Source organism: Ostrea edulis, chromosome 8 (genome assembly GCF_947568905.1).
Source record: "Ostrea edulis chromosome 8, xbOstEdul1.1, whole genome shotgun sequence".
Classification (NCBI taxonomy): domain Eukaryota; kingdom Metazoa; phylum Mollusca; class Bivalvia; order Ostreida; family Ostreidae; genus Ostrea; species Ostrea edulis.
In genome coordinates this window covers 20331058-20351455 of record NC_079171.1, presented here as the reverse complement: position 1 = coordinate 20351455, position 20398 = coordinate 20331058, and the positions used below count along the sequence as shown (strand labels likewise).

The window sequence follows — 20398 nt, the reverse complement described above, 5'->3', positions numbered from 1 at the left end:
CACTAAATCTGACCATCTACTTACCAGCTTCTTTGAGTCTGTCCCCAGCATTCTTTGTTCGGTGAGTTCTCTCACTACCTGCCAAGTCCACCAAAGACAGCTGACTCACACAAATCTTGTCTGTGTCCTAATAAAGCAAACCAGTGTCAATTAACAAACAGTAAACTGTACAAATTTACAAGAACTTCAATTTACTGTGCTAACTACAAAGTATCTGGGAACTACTGTCCATTTCATGTGACAATAAACAACATACATGTAAATGATATCCCATAATTTGTTTGCAGCAAAACTGAAACTTTTGCCAGTAAAACAGAGACCTGAAGTAATCCTTGTTGTGGAAACATTTAGTCTTCAGTTTTCAACACAAACATTGTACTATTCCTATTGCTAACTTTTGTTCCTAAATTAGAGTATTCTCGTGTATACGTTGTGTATGTTCTTATGGAAATTATATTAGAAAACGTAAATATAAGCACAAAATGATCGATAATACATCATGCAAATAACCTGAAATATTGAACAGACGAATTATCACAGCATATTTCATTCAATTTGTCTCCATTACTAGTACAAAACATGTCAAGACATAATCATTCAGAACTGAAGTATATGTACAAATAAAACGTTTCTTTGGAGCACCGTTCTGTTTTTCCTTTGATTAGAGCATTGTTGTTCTGTTTACCTGTAGAACCTCCTCCCCCCGGGGATCTAGCGGGGCCTGCACCAGGCGGATGTTGAAGATACTATGGCTGCGACTGGACTCCGCATTCAATGCTGTGTGGGCCACCTTACGTCTTCTCTGACCTATAAAATGGATCGAGTTAAAAATCATCCAACTGCTTCATCTGTCAACACTGACCTGCTGTGTGTTTCATCAAATCTAATTGAAATTTCGATATTTTAAATTTGCTAAGGCTTAGCAATAGATTCTTAAACCAAAGAATTGTCAAACTGCAAAGATCAATTCAATACCAAAGATTATATGCTCATTTTATCACAATTCACCTTTGAATTAGAACGCTTTGGCCGATATAGTATTGCATTGTGTGACGACACAAATGAATCTTTTTGTAATACAATTGCGAAATGCAACAGAAACTCTCATTGGTCCATATGTATAAGTCCGCCCAAATTGCCTTATACGGGAGTAGTCAACATTTGAAAACATGACGGCCAGATGGAAACAAACTTTAAAGGAAGAAAGAGAAAAAGTTGTATACTTGTGTTGTCTCATATATTTAATATAAAAAAATTCATAACATATTTTCCTATTACACAGCGGGGTTAAGGTGTCCCGAGTAAAATAACAAGTAATAAAAGCATATTCATATAAAAGTAAAATTCTTTCAAGCGTTGCATATTTTTAGTAAAAATCGTTTGTCAATACATACACAACATCGTATCATGTGGGGAAATCCTTTGCTTAACTACTACGTCGTCATACAAGTGATGTAGAGCTATTTTTATCCGCTAGACTTTTTGTTGTTTATCACCTCGGTACAGGTGAAAGATGCACTCAATTCATTTGCAGCTTGGGGTTGATATGTCGACATTAATATGGTAAATTTAAAAAGTGATACGGATCGGTACAATATCCTCTCAAATTTAGCAATTTCCATAATCTCAACTCAAATGTTGGGCATTTTCCACATTCACATCCAAATCGTATCTAAACAAGGAAAAATATTGTACCTTCCGTATCAAAATCCTAAATCTGCAACTAGTTACCTTTCTGAATATGCCTTGATCGAAATAAAATATTGTCATCTTTCACCTGTACCGAGTTGATATGTACATGTACATGCGTTGGTTTTCTTTATTCCAAATGACTATACACATCGGGGGTGATATCAAAGTCACAAAGTGATGTAAAGATTACTTTACAGTCTTTCGTGCACATACTATATATAAAAATATGAGACTCATATATTCTCGAAGAAAACTGGGGGGGAAAAATTATCTGACAAACAGATTTAAACACATACAGCTTGAACACTAGATAACGGCATAAATAGCGAGAAAATATTATGACATTTTCCCCACGATACAACTATAGACCTGTACGTCGTGACGTACTTTTATATTGTGACGTCATATAGTATGAAGTGCACCAAGGTACATTTTATGATGTTTGTTTTAACTTTACTCAGGACACCTTAACCCTGCTGCATATACTTGTGTCCAAACATACACCTTCAAATATTTATTAAAGCCCCATATGACCCCAAAACTCAGCTTATGATGATTTCGTTCGTTGACGTAGCCATGTTAGGTAGCCAGTCAATTCGAATCCCAGTTTATTTCCATACTGGCACAATAGCGTCTAGATGTGAGGGCTGTTCCATTAAAACATATGAGGTACCCGGGGACGGCAATTAAAAAAAAATTTATGGGTGCTTGTCATTGGTAGAAAATTGCATATATGGTGGGTACCTACTGCCAGAAAACTGCATCTGTGGGTGGTTGTTTTGATAAAATCTTTATTTTTTACCGAAACTGAGAGGAATGCAACAAGAGAAGGGAAGGGTTGAAAGTAGAATGTGAAACAAACGCCATTTTCTGTCTTCATTTTATCTCGGTTGATGAGGTTCCGTGATCCGGTTATCGTTTCCAGTTTGACTCTAAAATTATAGCGACCAGAAATTAGGATTATCTCCCTTGTCCAAAATGGAAAACGAAACGTGACCGTGGTCCATTGAAACGGTTTTTGATTTTTTCTAGCTGCAATAATGTAGCCCTATCCAATTTTTTTTTATTCTGATGTTTTCGGGATGAGGCTACAATTCCATAGGATCTCCGTAATGGTGCAAAATAATTTTATGAATAACCGATAATAAACTCTGCACTGTGTATTAGTCCCAAATGTTGTTTACACTTACAGTTACACCAAAAGGAGTACCAACTTTGTGCTCGGGCATGTCTAATAAAGGTGTTTTTCATTAAATATAATGTACAGCATGCAAAATTCTTCGTCTGTTTCGCCATGCTTGTAAACTCGAAATCTCGTAGGTGGATCTAATGAAAAAGCTAAACATTGACAATCAGTGCGAAAATGTAGGAATACGGGATGTTTCGCACCTCAGTACGTTTCGTGCTGAGACGATTCGCCCCGAGATATTAAACTTACATTGGTGATTGTTTTTATTTTCTTTAATTTATAGATTAATGTTTATAAATATCCATACTGATTAAAAAATAAGTTAATAGTCTATATGTTATAGAAATAATCAACCAGGTGGAATTATAATTATAGGGATGAACACTCTCAACAAACTAGGTAAGTGATCTAAGCGAGATTATTAAAGACAACTACCGCGATAGCGGTACCACTTCAAATATTAAGTTAATTGCATCTATAATTTGCGTTTGCCGGGATCGATAATAATTTGGAGATGCTCCAGATGTCATTTCCACGGAGAATATAATGAGGAGACTCCTTTCAATTATGAGATTCCGTTTATATACTACACGTATAATTTTTTTTTTTTTTTTTTTTTATAAAGAAAAAAGTGGGGTTTATGGATCAAATTTTTGCATTGGCAAAAATATGAAAATTTCATATACAATACCAGATACGTTAATATAGATGATTTTAAAAATTGGTGTTGTGTTAAAGGAATTGCATGGTGTTCTGTTTGAAAAAATATATTTCGCCGTACCAGATTAACATTTGAATATGTTCCAAGTTGTAAATCTATTTTTCTGAGAGTGAATAAAAAAAGACTGCTTTTCTAAATAAGAGACCATGATTTCCTTAGATATACCCTCCTAAATCCGCTATCGGATATACATGAATAATTTCGATTAAGAGATATGAAAAATTGAATCTGTATTACTTAAACATGTGACCATAAATCATATATAAAATGTTTAAGCTGCCCTGTCCAACCAGACTTGTATATCATTAAATATGAATGCTTTATATCAAAAGGAAACTTCAATCACACTCTTGAAAGTACTAATTAAAATCAAGATCTAATTTGATTGAGGAAATTTGGCATACATGAACTAGCATCATGCCTGTCTATATATGTTAACATCAAATGTAATCAGATAAAACTTCTTAGATATGTAGTTATATAGATAATAACCAAAGTAATTGGAAAATGTATGGGACGTTTCGCACCGCATATAGGGACGAAACGTCTTTCGGTGCAAAACGTCCCGTTACCAAATGTAGTTACTTGAGCCACTTCGACAAAAAAAGGAAAATCATAATGTTGCAGAAAGAATTTACACTCTGCTGTTCGGTTTTTAACTTGATATTAAATTCAAACCTTTTCAATACCGACGAAATAGCTTTCGCCTCCATACTTGTCCATTGATGTAAATACTACTTTATATGACATATGCAAATGACTTGACAATCGGAAGTTGAAACTTCAGTACATCAAACATGGCGCACAAATATGAATCGAGAAATTGGAATTTATCGAAATTGTTGAAAACGATAGAATAGAGCCTCACAAAACTTAAGTTGCAGGTTGTAAATTTATATATTGACTAAGAAACATAGAATATCATTTTATTTTAATACGTAAAGAGACACATTTTCTTGTTTTTTAATACTCAAAATACTAGTGAATTTTAAAACTTTTAATAGTTGTTTTTGAACATTTACAATATTAGACTTTTTATGAACAGGTAGACTTATAAAATTAATTTAGTTCATCATGTTTAAGAAAGACAGTCTTGATAAAATAAATTGATGGTTCTATGATCAAGCTTCATTGATGGCCAGTTATTTGAATGGTGATGACACCCAAGATACTCTTCTCTTTACTATCATGCTTGGGAACATCTGAAAATAGACCTCTATTCAGGGGTTATAAATAGTCATTCATACATATTGAATTTAAAGAAAAAGTGTATTTCACATTTATTTCACTTCTATGGGTGGTGCCGCACTATCTACAATTGCTTCTGTGAGTGGTCCCTCATTACATTTTTATGCTTCTATGGGTGGTTACCCAAATTTTAAAGTGCCTTCCCAGGGTACCTCATATGTTTTAATGGAACAGCCCTGAACTAATACCCCACAAATATTTTAGCATAATATTTTAAATAATATATCATCCCAGTTCCATTAAATGATAATTATTCAAATAGCTAAACTAACGGCAATGCAGCTTTCATTAGTCTCGGCCAGTCTCCATCTCTGCCACACGAGTGTTAAGGACCATAAAGGGCTTACGTGTATGTAGCATTTTCTTTAATCAAGAGCTTATTTTACCTTTACAAAAACTATATTTTTTAATTTCTATTAATTATTCATGTTGATAATAAATGAAGAGCGAATACATAACTTACAACCAATTTTATGAATAGGATACCAATAGCAACAGAGTTCGAATTGACCGGCTACCTAACATGGCTACGTCAACAAACGAAATCATTTGAAGCTGTGAGTTTTCAGGTCGTGTGTGGCTTTAATGAATATTTGAAGGTATGTTTGGACACAAGTACTGTATACACCGATATCGGGTCTCAACCGTGTGCAGCTTTTTGTGCCTCGTAAATCGAAGGTTTTTATAAGAAGTGGATCTGTAGCTCCCTGTTTCGTCACAATATTTTTTCAGAGAGCTACAGTTCTCCAGCTAGTAATTTTCTAGTCCATCCATCTTATCTGATCACCTGAATCCGCTCGAGAAAGTGGGCGGGTTGTAATCGGCCAATGAAAGCTCTTGTTGTATTACATCAAACATGTCATTCAAACTGTTCAATCGTTTCATTCAATTGTGTCGTCACACAACGCAATACTATATCGAGTAAAGCGTTCTAATTCAAAGGTGAATTGCGACAAAATAGCAGAAGACAGTAGGAATCACAGATACCGCCATTTCTTGGCTCCTACGTGTGTTTCGCATGTATGTACATGTGTGTGGAAATGTACCAGTTTGGTCTAGGAAGTACAGTACACATACTTTTTATATTTATTGTGCATTTGTGTTTTTATTTGTCTGTGGAACAAGCTCAACAATCACCTATGTACACAAGTGTGGTTCTGGAAATACTTATGTGTACATGTATGTGCACAGACAAATTGAACACAGTCTAATTTCACTTTCACAACCAGGGTTTGACACTAAGGCACGTCCGACCGACCTAGTCTACTAAATGATAGGTCCGGTCGGGTAAAATGTCGATTTACTAGTCCGACTGGTCGTGTTAAATAATAAACAAGAAACTACCAATCTTGAACCGTGTGGTGGAATAATCTCTATTTTTAATTCTAATAAATAAGTCGCGATCGGTAGTGATGTTTTACGACATCTACTCGATGTTAATTTTAAACAGTTTATTTGAATTGACTATAATAAAGTGCTTATCAAGTTAATAGATTACGTCGTAAACCTTTGTCATTTACATGAAGTATTTAAATATGGAGAAACTATCAGGGTTTTTTTTCTGGAAAGTTGGTCAGGGCTAGTGGATATAAAGTCAGGTCTAGTAAAACTCATTTGAAGTAGCCCGACTGGTCTAGTGCTCAAAAAAGTAAATGTCAAACCCTGACAACAAGCAAATGTCTACTTTATAACTTAAACACCAAATCAATTTTTTATTTTTAATAGACACAGCTGTTATTTTTTTTACTTGACACACTTTTATTTTTGTCCATCTTCTGTACCGAAAAAACAAAACTGTCAAACCACTCTGGTCTAAGCTGAAAGTTCTATAGTCCAAGTTACTGCAGCTGATGACTAAAGTCACTCATTAGAAATTGTTGCTAATAGAACCATCATGTGAAACAGTTTGCAGACAAAGAGACATAACTCCAATATGGCAAATGAGATGGAAATTCTGATTTAAAAACTTAAGTTGGTAGCAACTAGACACACACGTTTATGGACTCTGATCGCTCCTGTTGTACATCGTTTCATGTCTAAGTCTGATTTGTGTGTTACCTTTGAAGAGAATTTCAAACGCCTCCTCAGGACTGGTGATCTCTACCTCCACACAGTTCATCACATACATACAGTCACTGGAGTCTGTCCGCAGGATCTTTGTCTGGGGGGGCCTGCAGAAAGGACAAATATAAATTCATATATCAACTTCTTACAGTTTCTATCTGTCTAAGTGATGTAGCTTGTATATACTTGTCAGATCTACCACATGCAATATTCAATCAATGCAAAAATTTCTTTGAATTCATCCAGAATTGGAATGCAAGAGTGTGACTTACTTGTAACCTGTGATCGGGTCGTAGGGCAGTTCCTCTAACAAGTCATAGACATAATTGTTGTATATTTCTATGTAGGAGACAAATACTGCATATTGATTGTCATCGTCCACACTGGACAGAATGGTGGGGTCGCTGATCCTCTCCTGGTCTCCAAAGTTACCCCTGTAATATAAAACAAAAGTTACCTCTGTAATATAAAATGAAAGTCACATCTGTAAAACAAAAGTTACCTCTGTAAGGCCTCTGATAAAATGTGTTGTGTTTCCACTAACCCGACCGACCCTACCCCCCCCCCCCTTATTTTGGGGGGGGGGGGGGGGAATCATAACTTTCCCGAAAAAAATATATACATGTGTATTCCCAATTCTTGCTTTTCTTTTTAGTTAAACATTGAGATGAAGTCATTCAAACGCTTTAACGATGTACAAAATTGCATGGTATTGTGTCAAGCGTTTAAACAACATTGATATAATGTTTGTAACTAACAGCATGGGATGATGGTTGACCTAGTACCTCCATGTGTGTGTCACACAACGTTGATTTGACAATTGAAGTTAACAGAGGGTCGAGAGACTTTGCCAAGTGTCATGTTTCCATAGAAGACTTTCTTTTGTTAAAATTACCAACTCCTATGGTGTTTTTAGACAGTGGCTATTTATAGCCACTGTCTTATGCTATCGCTTCAGAGGGCATTACTGTATATACACGGGGACTCTAGTTTTATATGGACATTATATAGTGTACTTGAATGTCCAGTCGGTCAAATTTGTATACACACCCAACCCTAACCGGTTTCTGCTGCAGTTCTAACTGAAAACACTATGAAAAACGGTACAAGCAGTGAACGCATCTGAGTTGTTGATGGCTGATGAGAGCCAAGAGGTCATATATGGAAAAAGGATGTGCAGACTTTTTCTAAAATAAAAATTTGTGTTCAGTAACAAAATTTAGCTGGAAGTCGGTAACAAAATTTAGCTGGAAGATAGTTGGAACCCATTAGGATAAGTGGGATCTGCCCAGACTGTCTTCCTACCCTTGCTCCATTTACATTGTATAAGTACATTCAGAAATGTATAAATAAACTTAAAATATGTTAATGATGTTAATATTTTGGTGATGATTTGATATTTTTTTCTTCAAAGCCATCACATTATTTTCCTGTCAAACACATCCAATAGTAGTATTGCTATGACAACCAATTTACATGTAAATGTAGAAACAATATATCTGGTACTTGTATAACATAGTGTCACAAAGGAGTCAACTTTTGTGTTTTATGCTATATGTTTCATTGAAAAATATTTGTTTCTTATAAAACATCTGGACATAATCCCCAGCCAATAACAGATGAAATATTATGATTGATAGTTTACTTGCAATCCAATTTAAGCAAAACTTTATTTTGAAAGTATAAAATTCCATAGAACATTCAACATTTTACAATGTTTTTGCATACTTTGAAAAAAAAAAAAAAAAGAAGAAAATTTATTTATTTCCTACCTACCTACCCTATTGTTTTTAGCTGAAACTCAACAATTTCTGTCGTTGGCCTAATATAAAGTTACCTCTGTGTTTGGGGAATGTTTCCTTCTGTTGGTGGTGGGTGTGTGGGAGTGTTACCTTCTGTTGGTGGTGGGTGTCTGAGTGTTAGCTTCTGTTGGTGGTGGGTGTTTGGGGAGTGTTAGCTTCTGTTGGTGGTGGGTGTTTGGGAGTGTTGGCTTCTGTTGGTGGTGGGTGTGTGGGAGTGTTACCTTCTGTTGGTGGTGGGTGTTTAGGAGTGTTACCTTCTGTTGGTGGTGGGTGTCTGAGTGTTAGCTTCTGTTGGTGGTGGGTGTTTAGGAGTGTTAGCTTCTGTTGGTGGTGGGTGTTTGGGAGTGTTAGCTTCTGTTGGTGGTGGGTGTTTGGGGAGTGTTTGTTTCTGTTGGTGGTGGGTGTTTGGGAGTGTTAGCTTCTGTTGGTGGTGGGTGTTTGGGAGTGTTACCTTCTGTTGGTGGTGGGTGTGTTACCTTCTGTTGGTGGTGGGTGTTTAGGAGTGTTAGCTTCTGTTGGTGGTGGGTGTTTGGTAGCTGCAATAATGTAGCCCTTTCTGATTTTTTTTTTTTTTTTTTTTTTTTTAGGGAGAGGGCTATAACTCCTTAGGATCTCTGTAATGGTGCAAATGCGGGAGTGATTCACTCCCGCAACATTTGCGCTCATTCTAAACATTTCCTGACTTTCTTTACGTAAATAAAATGATATTCTAAGTTTCTTAGTCAATATATAAATTTACAACCTGCAACTTTAGATTTGTGAGGCTCTATTCTACCGTTTTCAGCAATTTCGATAAATTCCAATTTCTCGATTCATATTTGTGCGCCATGTTTGATGTACTGAAGTTTCAACTTCCGGTTGTCAAGTCATTTGCATATGCCATATAAGGTAGTATTTACATCAATGGACAAGTATGGAGGCGAAAACTATTTCGTCGGTATTGAAAAGGTTTGAATTTAATATCAAGTTAAAAGCCGAACAGCAGAGTGTAAATTCTTTCTGCAACAATATCATTTTCCTTTCTTTGTCGAAGTGGCTCGAGTAACTACATTTTCACGCTGATTGTCAATGTTTAGGCTTTTCATTAGATCCACCTACGAGATCTCGCGATAACAAGCATGGCGGAGCAGACGAAGAATTTTGCGCTGTACATTATATTTAATGAAAAACACCTTTATTAGACATGCCCGAGCACAAAGTTTGTACTCCTTTTGGTGTAAACAACATTTGGGACTAATACACAGAGTTTATTATCGGTTATCATTAAAATTATTTTGCACCATTACGGAGATCCTATGGAATTGTAGCCCTATCCCGAAAACGTCAGAATAAAAAAAAAATTGGATAGGGCTACATTATTGCAGCTAGGTGTTTGGGAGTGTTAGCTTCTGTTGGTGGTGGGTGTTTGGGAGTGTTAGCTTCTGTTGGTGGTGGGTGTTTGGGAGTGTTAGCTTCTGTTGGTGGTGGGTGTTTGGGGAGTGTTTGTTTCTGTTGGTGGTGGGTGTTTGGGAGTGTTAGCTTCTGTTGGTGGTGGGTGTTTGGGAGTGTTAGCTTCTGTTGGTGGTGGGTGTTTGGGGAGTGTTTGTTTCTGTTGGTGGTGGGTGTTTGGGAGTGTTAGCTTCTGTTGGTGGTGGGTGTTTGGAAAGTTTTACCTTCTGTTGGTGGTGGGTGTTTTGGGAGTGTTTGTTTCTGTTGGTGGTGGGTGTTTGGGAGTGTTAGCTTCTGTTGGTGGTGGGTGTTTGGGAGTGTTAGCTTCTGTTGGTGGTGGGTGTTTGGGGAGTGTTTGTTTCTGTTGGTGGTGGGTGTTTGGGAGTGTTAGCTTCTGTTGGTGGTGGGTGTTTGGAAAGTTTTACCTTCTGTTGGTGGTGGGTGTTTTGGGAGTTGTGATTCCTGGCAATATGTCCCTCTTCTGTCGTTCCATCATGGCATCTGCCTCAGATTGTACCTCAAAACTATTCATTTTGTCCGATTTGAAGACCTAGGAAAATTCATTTGGGTAAACTTGATATCTTTTACAGCTATAAAGATTTTGAATATACTGTAATCTATATAATCTTAAACTTATGCAAATGATTTGCCTTAACTAGCCAACATGACCTGGTATGTGTGTAACTGTGACTTACATATTTCTTGGCCTGGACCCCACTGATACTGTTAAACAGGACGTCCAGACAGCGAGGCAGGATGCCCTGGTCTTTGGGGGACCCTGTCATGGTGTATGTCTTGCCAGAGGAGGTGATTCCATAAGTGAAGAGGAGTCCTACAAAGATTGTCTACACTACACAATCAGCTCTAGTGAGTTTATATTACCTCTAGTGAGTTTTTATTACCAGCATGTTGCAGCATTGAGAAAATTAAAAGAAAGCTTCCCAAGCAAGGCGTACAATGGATATAATCAAGATATTCCTAGGTATTGAATCTACATGTATGTATGTAGGGTTTGATCCAGTTTTTAGGTGTTACTACCCATTATAAATTTATATATATATATATATATATATACATACATACACACACACACACACACACAATTGTACATATATATATATAATCTTCACTAGCCAAGGGTTTACGATACGCTCAGCTTCTCTACAAACTCTTGGCAGATGTAGCTTTCAGTGGTGCCCTCTAGCGGATCACATCATGCTTACCCAATGAAAATGCGTGTTTCAGCTACTATTTAAAAGTTGTTTAGAAATGGCTGCGCTCAGAGAGTAACGCAATGTGGTATGCAAATCATTCAAAATATTAATAATAAATTTAACTATCTCTTAATTGCATACTTGAAAAGAAATCAGTGAGAATATTATTTAGAAAATATATGTGTGAACCCATGAAATATATGAAGTCATTGAAGCTACGTCTAAAAATAACCCCACGTGTGTAAGGTGAATTCCAAATTGCACTTCTTTACCCAGATACGAGTCTGAACTGCGCACGTGGCATCATTGGTTTGGATATGTATTTGATACACGGCCAAGTGACAGTTGTAGGTATTTAAATTCCTTTGTTTTGCACATGATCTAACGTAACACGTTCTCTGATTGAGCAGTGGACTTTCCCTGCGTCCAATCATATGCTGAATTTTGAGGCTACAAAAATCGCACTAAATCTGCCAAGTGTTTGTAGAGAAGCGGAGCGGATCGTAAACCCTTGGCTAGCAAAGATGATTTATATATATGATGTATAAAAAGACCCTCCCTGGTCACTTACACATGTGACTCTTTCCAATAAGATGAAAAGACTATGTTTAACTTCACAAGAAACGTAAAATATACACATACCATTTTTGCCCTTGATAAGGTCATCTACCAGGGGACAAGCCACATAGTCAAACACTGCCTTCTGAGACATGTATTCATCAAAGACATATTGGAATGTGAACTGGTACTGGAAAAGAAAAAACAACACATGAACTGTTTTATAATAATAAAACGTAACATTTATAGTTTTGTGTCTCTTCTGTCTACTACGCAAACTTTAATCATATGAATTATGGGTATGTAATTTTTATACGTAAATTCAGAAATCATAACACGTAATTACAATGCAGTTGATGACAGAGAAACCTACCTCTTTGATTTGTCCATTTCTTGCCACTGCTAAAGAATTCTGTAAAATAAAAAAGAAGTAGATGATGCATATCTTGTATGTTATATTCTGATGCTACAATTGCTATTTTGTTATTCACATGAATAGCAAATGAATCCTTCTTATAACCTGCTGTCAAAAAAAAAAGAAGTCCAAAGCAACAATGATAATCTTCTGCCTATAAAGTTAAAATCCTTTAAGACATGGAATCCTCAATAAAGTTGTACAATGTCTGTGGACCTCGTATCAGTAAACTTCATTTACTTCAGTTTTGAGAGAAAGTGGGGAGTGTTTCAAGAGTTGTTGTGTTTAACAGATTAAATAATCTCTCGTCCTTATTGTCTGATCAAGGACTTCCTTACCTCTAGTGATAGAACATTACCTCTAGCAATAGAACATTACCTCTAGTGATAGAACATTACCTCTAGTGATAGAACATTACCTCTAGTGATAGATTAGAACATTACCTCTAGTGATAGAACATTACCTCTAGTGATAGAACATTACCTCTAGTGATAGAACATTAACTCTAGTGATAGAACATTACCTCTAGTGATAGAACATTACCTCTAGCGATAGAACATTACCTCTAGTGATAGAACATCACCTCTAGTGATAGAACATTACCTCTAGTGATAGAACATTAACTCTAGTGATAGAACATTACCTCTAGCGATAGAACATTACCTCTAGTGATAGAACATTACCTCTAGTGATAGAACATTACCTCTAGTGATAGAACATTACCTGTTGTGATATATATGACTATGGTAGTACAATGTGACCAAGTTATGTACTACTGAAATGAATTAAATATTGCCCTACCTCTGGTAGCACAAACTGATGAGAGTGGTTTTGAAATCAATCTTACCCTTGGTGATACAAACCGATTCTTAATTAGCAATTTTTCACAATTATTCAATGGAGTAATTTATGTCAATTCAACAAGAGAATGTATGTAATTGTTTGCCCCATTTCCTTTTTTACTGAAGCAAAGATCCTATTAAATGTCAGATTCTGCCATCAGCACATCATGAATCAATAGAGTTCCTCCCATCGTTATTCAAATCAATATTCTTTTTCTCATTGCAGAAGAAATCTGTAATCAGCTTACTTTAGTCATCACGAAAACTCAGTGGTCTGAAGACCAAGGCCAGTGAATTTTAGAATCGGGTCAGTGAAAATAAAAAAATCAAGAAGTCTGATGGGCTTTTAGACTTTTTGTAAGTCTCATTAATTGGATGTAGATATTCTAAACTTCTTATTTGCATAAATTTATCCTCCAAATAAAAATATATCAATGAATAGCACATGAAGTAAGTGTTTGAACATCGTGGTTTGTTTACTTTTTAAAGTAAAGAACGATAACTATACTTGTAATTGTCAAGGTAACTTGTACAAAAATCATGTCAATATTCAACAAACAACTTGTTGAAACAACAAAATGGCAGCATTGTGTACAACGGTAATTTCATTGTCCAATATAATGAAGTTTGTCAGATTAAGTTATCTCAGATTTTATGCAATTGGTATAGTTTGTAGAAAAAATAAATCGTTTACATTTGACGTTGATAGATAAGGCCAATTCACCTTAATTGATAGATTATCATCCCCGCCCACCCCAATAAATCAGCCTGCCCCGAATTTTTTTAATGTTGCGAAACTTGCGATTTCCGGAAAATGTTCATGTTCGACTCTGGTATTTACACTTGTTTACATTTCCGGTATAGCAACGCAAAACATCACGTGAAGAAAATAGACATGTAATGGTTTTCTTAATTTCTCACGTTCTTACGGGCGAAAATGAAAGGAAGGGATTAATGTTCTTCATATCTTGAAGAAGTTTGGTATCTTTTTGTGTTTTAAATCAGCTTAGACTGGAATTCGTCTGTGAAATAAGCATAGATTGATATCCATCTGGCATTAAATGATGCACTTCTGTTGACAAAAACTCGTTTGTCATTAATATTCTTCTCAGAAAATAAAATCCTCCCACCCGCCCCATAGTTTTTGGTGACCCTGAATGATAATCTACTAATTAAGTTGAATTGGCCAAGACTAAGTTATACTCAGGCTGTTTTCATGTTTGTGAACAATACGTGAATTTCTAGTCTTTTCTGCATGTGAAGAGAGAAAATACCATGTACTGTGTTGTTTTCTGGTATCGACAGGAAGGATGCCTTAAATTTCACTATGGGCCAGTGAATTCAGACAGTTCACTGGTCCTGCTGGCCAGCCATCGTCGGATACCCACGACTGATCTCGTCTTCTACTGGTGAGTAGAAAACGAGATCAGCCGTGGGTATCCTGACGCTGGCCAGCATGTTTTAATTGCTTTCGTGAAGACTTACTTTTTAATCACTTCATATATAACACTTCGCCAGGTTCCGTGCCTCCCTCTAACTTGACTATAAAACAGAAGCTGTCATTGCTTAAACATTTCATGTTTTTATCATTCTGAAAAACTGTGCATAAATCTAAACCTGGAATCTTCATACTCATAGTCTCCTTCAGAAAAGATACAAGTAACCACACTTATCCAACATCTGATCCTGATTCTGCATAGGTGTAGCAATTAATTATTCCATAGACACATTAAAATGGAATCGCACTTTTCCTGATATACCGACTACTAAAACACATCAGATCTGAATGATATTCTATATATGATAATAATTCTGGTGAAGAAATGTTAGTTGTCGTCATAGATAACGTCACTGACCAAGTCATAACTGAGGGAAAGAGTTCATCGGCTGTGGCGAACTTTTCATTCAAATGTATCATTGCATTATTTTGCATCTAATATTTTTTAGATAGAAAAAGAAGAACTAAAAAAGAAAATCGCCAAAGTCATTTTTCTTAACCACAAAAACATGTACTTTTACATAATTTTGAACCCTACACATTGGTTCAAGCTGGCTATACCGGTACTGAAATAAATCAATATTCCCTACTTCTGGTGCAACAAGCTGGCTATACCAGTACTGAAATAAATCAATATTCCCTACTTCTGGTGCAACAAGCTGGCTATACCGGTACTGAAATAAATCAATATTCCCTACTTCTGGTGCAACAAGCTGGCTATACCGGTACAAGAAACAATATGATACTGCCCTACCTCTGGTGGTATAAGTTGGACAAGAGTGGTGCCGAGCGGTTTTACACAACAGTTGTCATCTGGATTGTCTAGTGGACGGACACGGCAGTACACCTGCAACATTACAGAACTTGAAATAACGCTAGTTCCAGCCCACTATAATATGTACTTTCATTTATATGCATGTCATTTTATTTTCAATTGTGGCAAATCTAATGGTTGGACAATATAGTGAAATTGGAAGCAGAAAGGATGAAAATCAATAAATAATAAAAAGCCTGTGTGGTAAAAAAAAAACTGAATGATATCATGGTTTGACATTGTTAACTTAATACCAGATATTGAGAGTGATGGTGATTCGGATATTGAGAGTGATGATGATTCAGATATTGAGAGTGATGGTGATTCAGATATTGAGAGTGATGGTGATTCAGATATTGAGAGTGATGGTGATTCAGATATTGAGAGTGATGGTGATTCGGATATTGAGAGTGATGGTGATTCGGATATTGAGAGTGATGGTGATTCAGATATTGAGAGTGATGGTGATTCAGATATTGAGAGTGATGGTGATTCAGATATTGAGAGTGATGATGATTCAGATATTGAGAGTGATGGTGATTCAGATATTGAGAGTGATGATTCAGATATTGAGAGTGATGGTGATTCAGATATTGAGAGTGATGGTGATTCGGATATTGAGAGTGATGGTGATTCAGATATTGAGAGTGATGGTGATTCAGATATTGAGAGTGATGGTGATTCAGATATTGAGAGTGATGGTGATTCGGATATTGAGAGTGATGGTGATTCAGATATTGAGAGTGATGGTGATTCAGATATTGAGAGTGATGGTGATTCAGATATTGAGAGTGATGATGATTCAGATAATGAGAGTGATGGTGATTCAGATATTGAGAGTGATGATGGAAAATGAACCGAATATCAATAGATTAATGCTAAATATTTAAACATCATATTGGAAATAAGTGTTAAACATGATAACAAACTATCACAGTCACTGATTAAGAATAAACAAAGTTGAAATTTTTTTTTATATAAAGTTTTTTTCTTCTATCTAGTAAAATATTAAATTAGTCTGGTAGTTTGACTAAATTTTCCTCATTCTACAGGACTGGTAGTTTTTTTAAATGTTTTTTTCCGTCACCTCTGACTTGTATCATGTGTATGTAAGACTAACAGTGATGTACAGGTTCCACTCTGACACGGACTTATACCCTTATCTTATCCAACAATGATTTTCAATAAACATCATAATGACGTTGTTTTTGCATGTACTTGTAAAGAAAAGGTTCAAGATTTACCAATCACGAGTTGGTTGTCATCTTTGATTGACTGTAATATTTTTATGACAATCAACGTTGCTTTAGTATTTTGAGGGATTGTTCTCTTTAGTTCACAATTTAGCACTAAAATACTTCAGAGCCCTTTTTGCTAGGAACGTCTTATATTATACATTTACAGTATTTAAAATCTGTTATACATGTGATTGAGTCTGAGCTGCTTAACCCTATGAGAAATATTCAAAAATTTCAAAGCATCAAATTCTCTGAATGACAAATTATGTCTTGGATTAAGATTTAAGATAAAACAAATCATTTTGTTTTGTGAAATCTGTAGTTTCTTTTTCAAACACTTTGCAGGGCTTTCAACAAATTTAAAAGTAGGAGGCTGAAATGAAAAAGTAGAAGGCGATCCAATGCTCGGCGCCCTTACGGCCTGGGGTAAATGAAGCAAAATCGTGTATTCTGGCGGTTTCCTGGCACTTAAATGCAGCTTTGAAATTGTCATTTTTTTGCCTGAAATTTTTACTTTTGTCATGAATTTATTGTTTCATATGTGAAATTTTCTGTTCATGCAAAGACTTAAAAAATTCAACATTGCAAAGTACTAATTTTGATGCAAAATGAAAAATAAAGTGCATCAAGATAACTACATGTAATTATTTTTTGCAATGCTGTATCAATTAATTTTTAAGTGTCTTTGCTTGAACAGAAACTTTCACTTTTATTTCTACATTTGGACTGAAAGTTTATAAGACTGAATTGTTTTGTAAGAAAGTTTCTACATGCAGAAAGTATTGTTGAAATGAACTAAACTGCATGTTTTGCTCACCCCAATATTTTTTAAAAATAAAACCCAAACAATCTTTATTACAAATTAATAAGTAACATTTAAATGACCTATAATTTTATTTTTCCACAAATTCAAGTTAACAGCTACAGATTTGTTGGTAACATAGCGAATTTGTGCTGAAAAACTACTTTCGTTTTTATTTAATACCACGTACATGGGCATTTGCAAATTAAAAAGAATAGCAAGTCTGAAATCTTTCCTGATTAAATTCTGTTTTCGCTTTAAAATTGTTGATTGATATTATACTCGTATCACTTTCACTTCTGGCCTTTTTAAAGCCGAAACTGAACAGAGTATTTGTTCTCTTCATTCCGTCAACATAATTGATTTTACGTTCAGGACTTGTTGTTATCTTTCGGAACTTCTCGTCTGTGTTGTCACGAATTGGGTAAATCCGAGGCTTTCGGACTATTGCAATTGACGTATTATTTTCTACACCAACAGACGACCAATCAGCTGCCGGTATTTACCTGAACTAAATTTAGTGCAAATAAACACGTTTTTACATCCTGGTTGATACGACCGCGATTTCTGAGTCTACTAAAGTTTGGAAGATGTTTAAAGTTTTATAAAAGTTTTTTTCATTGGACATACATTTTTGTCACTAAAGTAGCCGGCACCTAATGTTACTATAGGCGGCGGAAATCTGCCGGCTACCGGCTACTTTTGAAAGCCCTGACTTTGTGAGACCCTCAAACCAGCTGGCACATGCATAATCTAAATGACATTGGAGTAAAGCTGTACACAAGGATTTTCTTGATGATAAAGAAAGACAACCTCTATTTCTGTATAAAAATTTCAATCTTTTAATCACCTTTCTAACTATGGAGTTAACAATGCTTTCTCCACTTAGTTTATTATCTATAAAAATACCTAAATATTTTATACAGTTTTGAGCACCAATAGTGTGATTGTTACATTTAACACAAAAATCTTCAGCTGCTTGAGATAATTTACTCTTGGGTCCAAAAATTATACTCTCTGTTTTGCCCAAATGAAGGGACAATTTGTTATCAACTAGCCAGTTGTGGCACGACTCCATAACAGAAGACAATTTATTTGAAATTACTTTAGGGTCTTTATGTGAATAGAGAATGGCTGAGTCGTCTGCATATAATAAAACCTTGCAATCTGCATCAATACTAATTTTCATGTCATTTACATAAATAAGAAATAAAAGTGGCCCTAGTAAGTTTCCCTGAGGGACTCTGCTGGTGACATCACAAACTTCTGAATTAACTCCATTGATGTTAACAATTTGTTTTCTCTGTGTTAAATATGATTGGAACCAAGAAATAGATTCAACTCCGAGAGAAGATAATTTCTCGCATAAAATTTGATGATCAACTGTGTCGAATGCTTTCTGCAAGTCCAATAGAACCATGCCGGTGAACAAACCCTCAGAAGTTTGAGATTTTATGTGGTCAATTAGATGAATTAAACATGTATCAGTGGAGTAAGATCCCCTAAAACCTGACTGTAGCTCATATAGTAAGTTGTCTAGGACATGATGCTTTTAATCAAGGTACACTGGTGAAATAAACATGATTTGTAAAAGTGTTGGCCTTTTCTATGCCAAATTTTTATTTTATAGGTCAACATGCTTATAACTGTACTTTTGTCAATTGATTCTTAGCTTGTCCCCAGGTATATCTGGCTTTGTTCGATTTGATCAGAATCAAGTAGGCCTATACTAAATATATGTTTAGAGATCAGAATCAAGTAGGTCTACACTAGATATGTTTAGAGTTTTACCTCCACTGGTTCCACTTCACCTTTCTTTTTGGAGTTTTTCCCTCTCCTTCAATACAAGAATAAATCTTGGTATGAGTGTCTATAAAATGCTGCAAGCAGATATTCATACTAATACTTCTTACGTGTGGTTTCACACGATACCCTGTCTAGACACTAGGAAGTATCTTCATGATAGCATTACAGTTTTAACAGAGGAATGGCGGACTACCCATAACTGTATCAACTGAACATTTCAAATCATAACTTGAACTATATCACAAAATCATGAAAATCTTTCTTAATTTCTGTGGATATGACAGATCAGTAAATCTGGAATCATTATTTTACTAATTTTTGGTAACAGAAATCAATATCAATACAATATTCGCGAGAAAATAGGCCGATCTACAAATCATTTCCGAGATTTTTCGTCTTGACTCGATATTTACTAGAAAAGTATATGTACTTACTGTGGTTTCATGATTTCAACAAAGCATCTGCATGGAATTGTTGGTTGGAAGACAAGTAAACAATGAACAATATACCTGTTCCTCTCAATGCTTGTTTAAAAATTGCCTCGAAAAATCACATGACCAATCGGCGCTGTATTCAAAGCACTAGCGACTCCTAACGGCAAATATTACAAGCGGCGGATTGCGGTAGCGAACGATAACTCTATTTTATTTCCCCAATGGGGTTCATTATTCAATAGTGCTTTTTTTCATTAGTTAGAGAGTGAAAACTAATCATACATGTCCCTACCAAATTCAGATCGAATGAGCGACAAGGGTATAACCATTTTAATGGATCCGAGGCCTTGTCCCACTGGAATTTGAAATAAAGTAGTCCTGAATGAAACTCTAAACGATCATTATTTTGGACACAAAATTGTTTTATTTTGCCTTGGACTAATGAAAGGGTATGTATGCAGGTAATCTAAAATGCCTCCTCCCTATATACGTCATGGAATTCAATGTAGATTTAATTTACATCTTCCTTGAAAGTAGAGATCTTGACCGTTACTTCTTATAATTTTTATACATAAAAAATAATAAAAATACAGGGATAAGTTTTTGTAGTGGCCGAAACCTTTCCATCGTTTT

General features: G+C 35.6%; 1 protein-coding gene across 1 annotated transcript in view; it reads right to left on the bottom strand.

Annotated features, from left to right (window-relative positions):
* Positions 1 to 19900, bottom strand: part of LOC125661616 (kinesin-like protein KIF23) — a 40133-nt gene extending 20233 nt beyond the window's left edge. Inside the window, exons 1-11 of the mRNA XM_048893687.2 lie at positions 19766 to 19900; positions 19317 to 19362; positions 15426 to 15518; positions 12290 to 12328; positions 12001 to 12106; positions 10840 to 10976; positions 10570 to 10694; positions 7187 to 7348; positions 6909 to 7021; positions 686 to 807; positions 25 to 127 (exon numbers count right to left, since the gene is read on the bottom strand). Of these exons, the coding sequence (XP_048749644.1) occupies positions 25 to 127; positions 686 to 807; positions 6909 to 7021; positions 7187 to 7348; positions 10570 to 10694; positions 10840 to 10976; positions 12001 to 12106; positions 12290 to 12328; positions 15426 to 15518; positions 19317 to 19362; positions 19766 to 19776 (1057 nt within the window). The 5' untranslated portion in view covers positions 19777 to 19900. The remainder of the gene's footprint in view (positions 1 to 24; positions 128 to 685; positions 808 to 6908; positions 7022 to 7186; positions 7349 to 10569; positions 10695 to 10839; positions 10977 to 12000; positions 12107 to 12289; positions 12329 to 15425; positions 15519 to 19316; positions 19363 to 19765) is intronic.
* Positions 19901 to 20398: the final 498 nt, after the last annotated feature.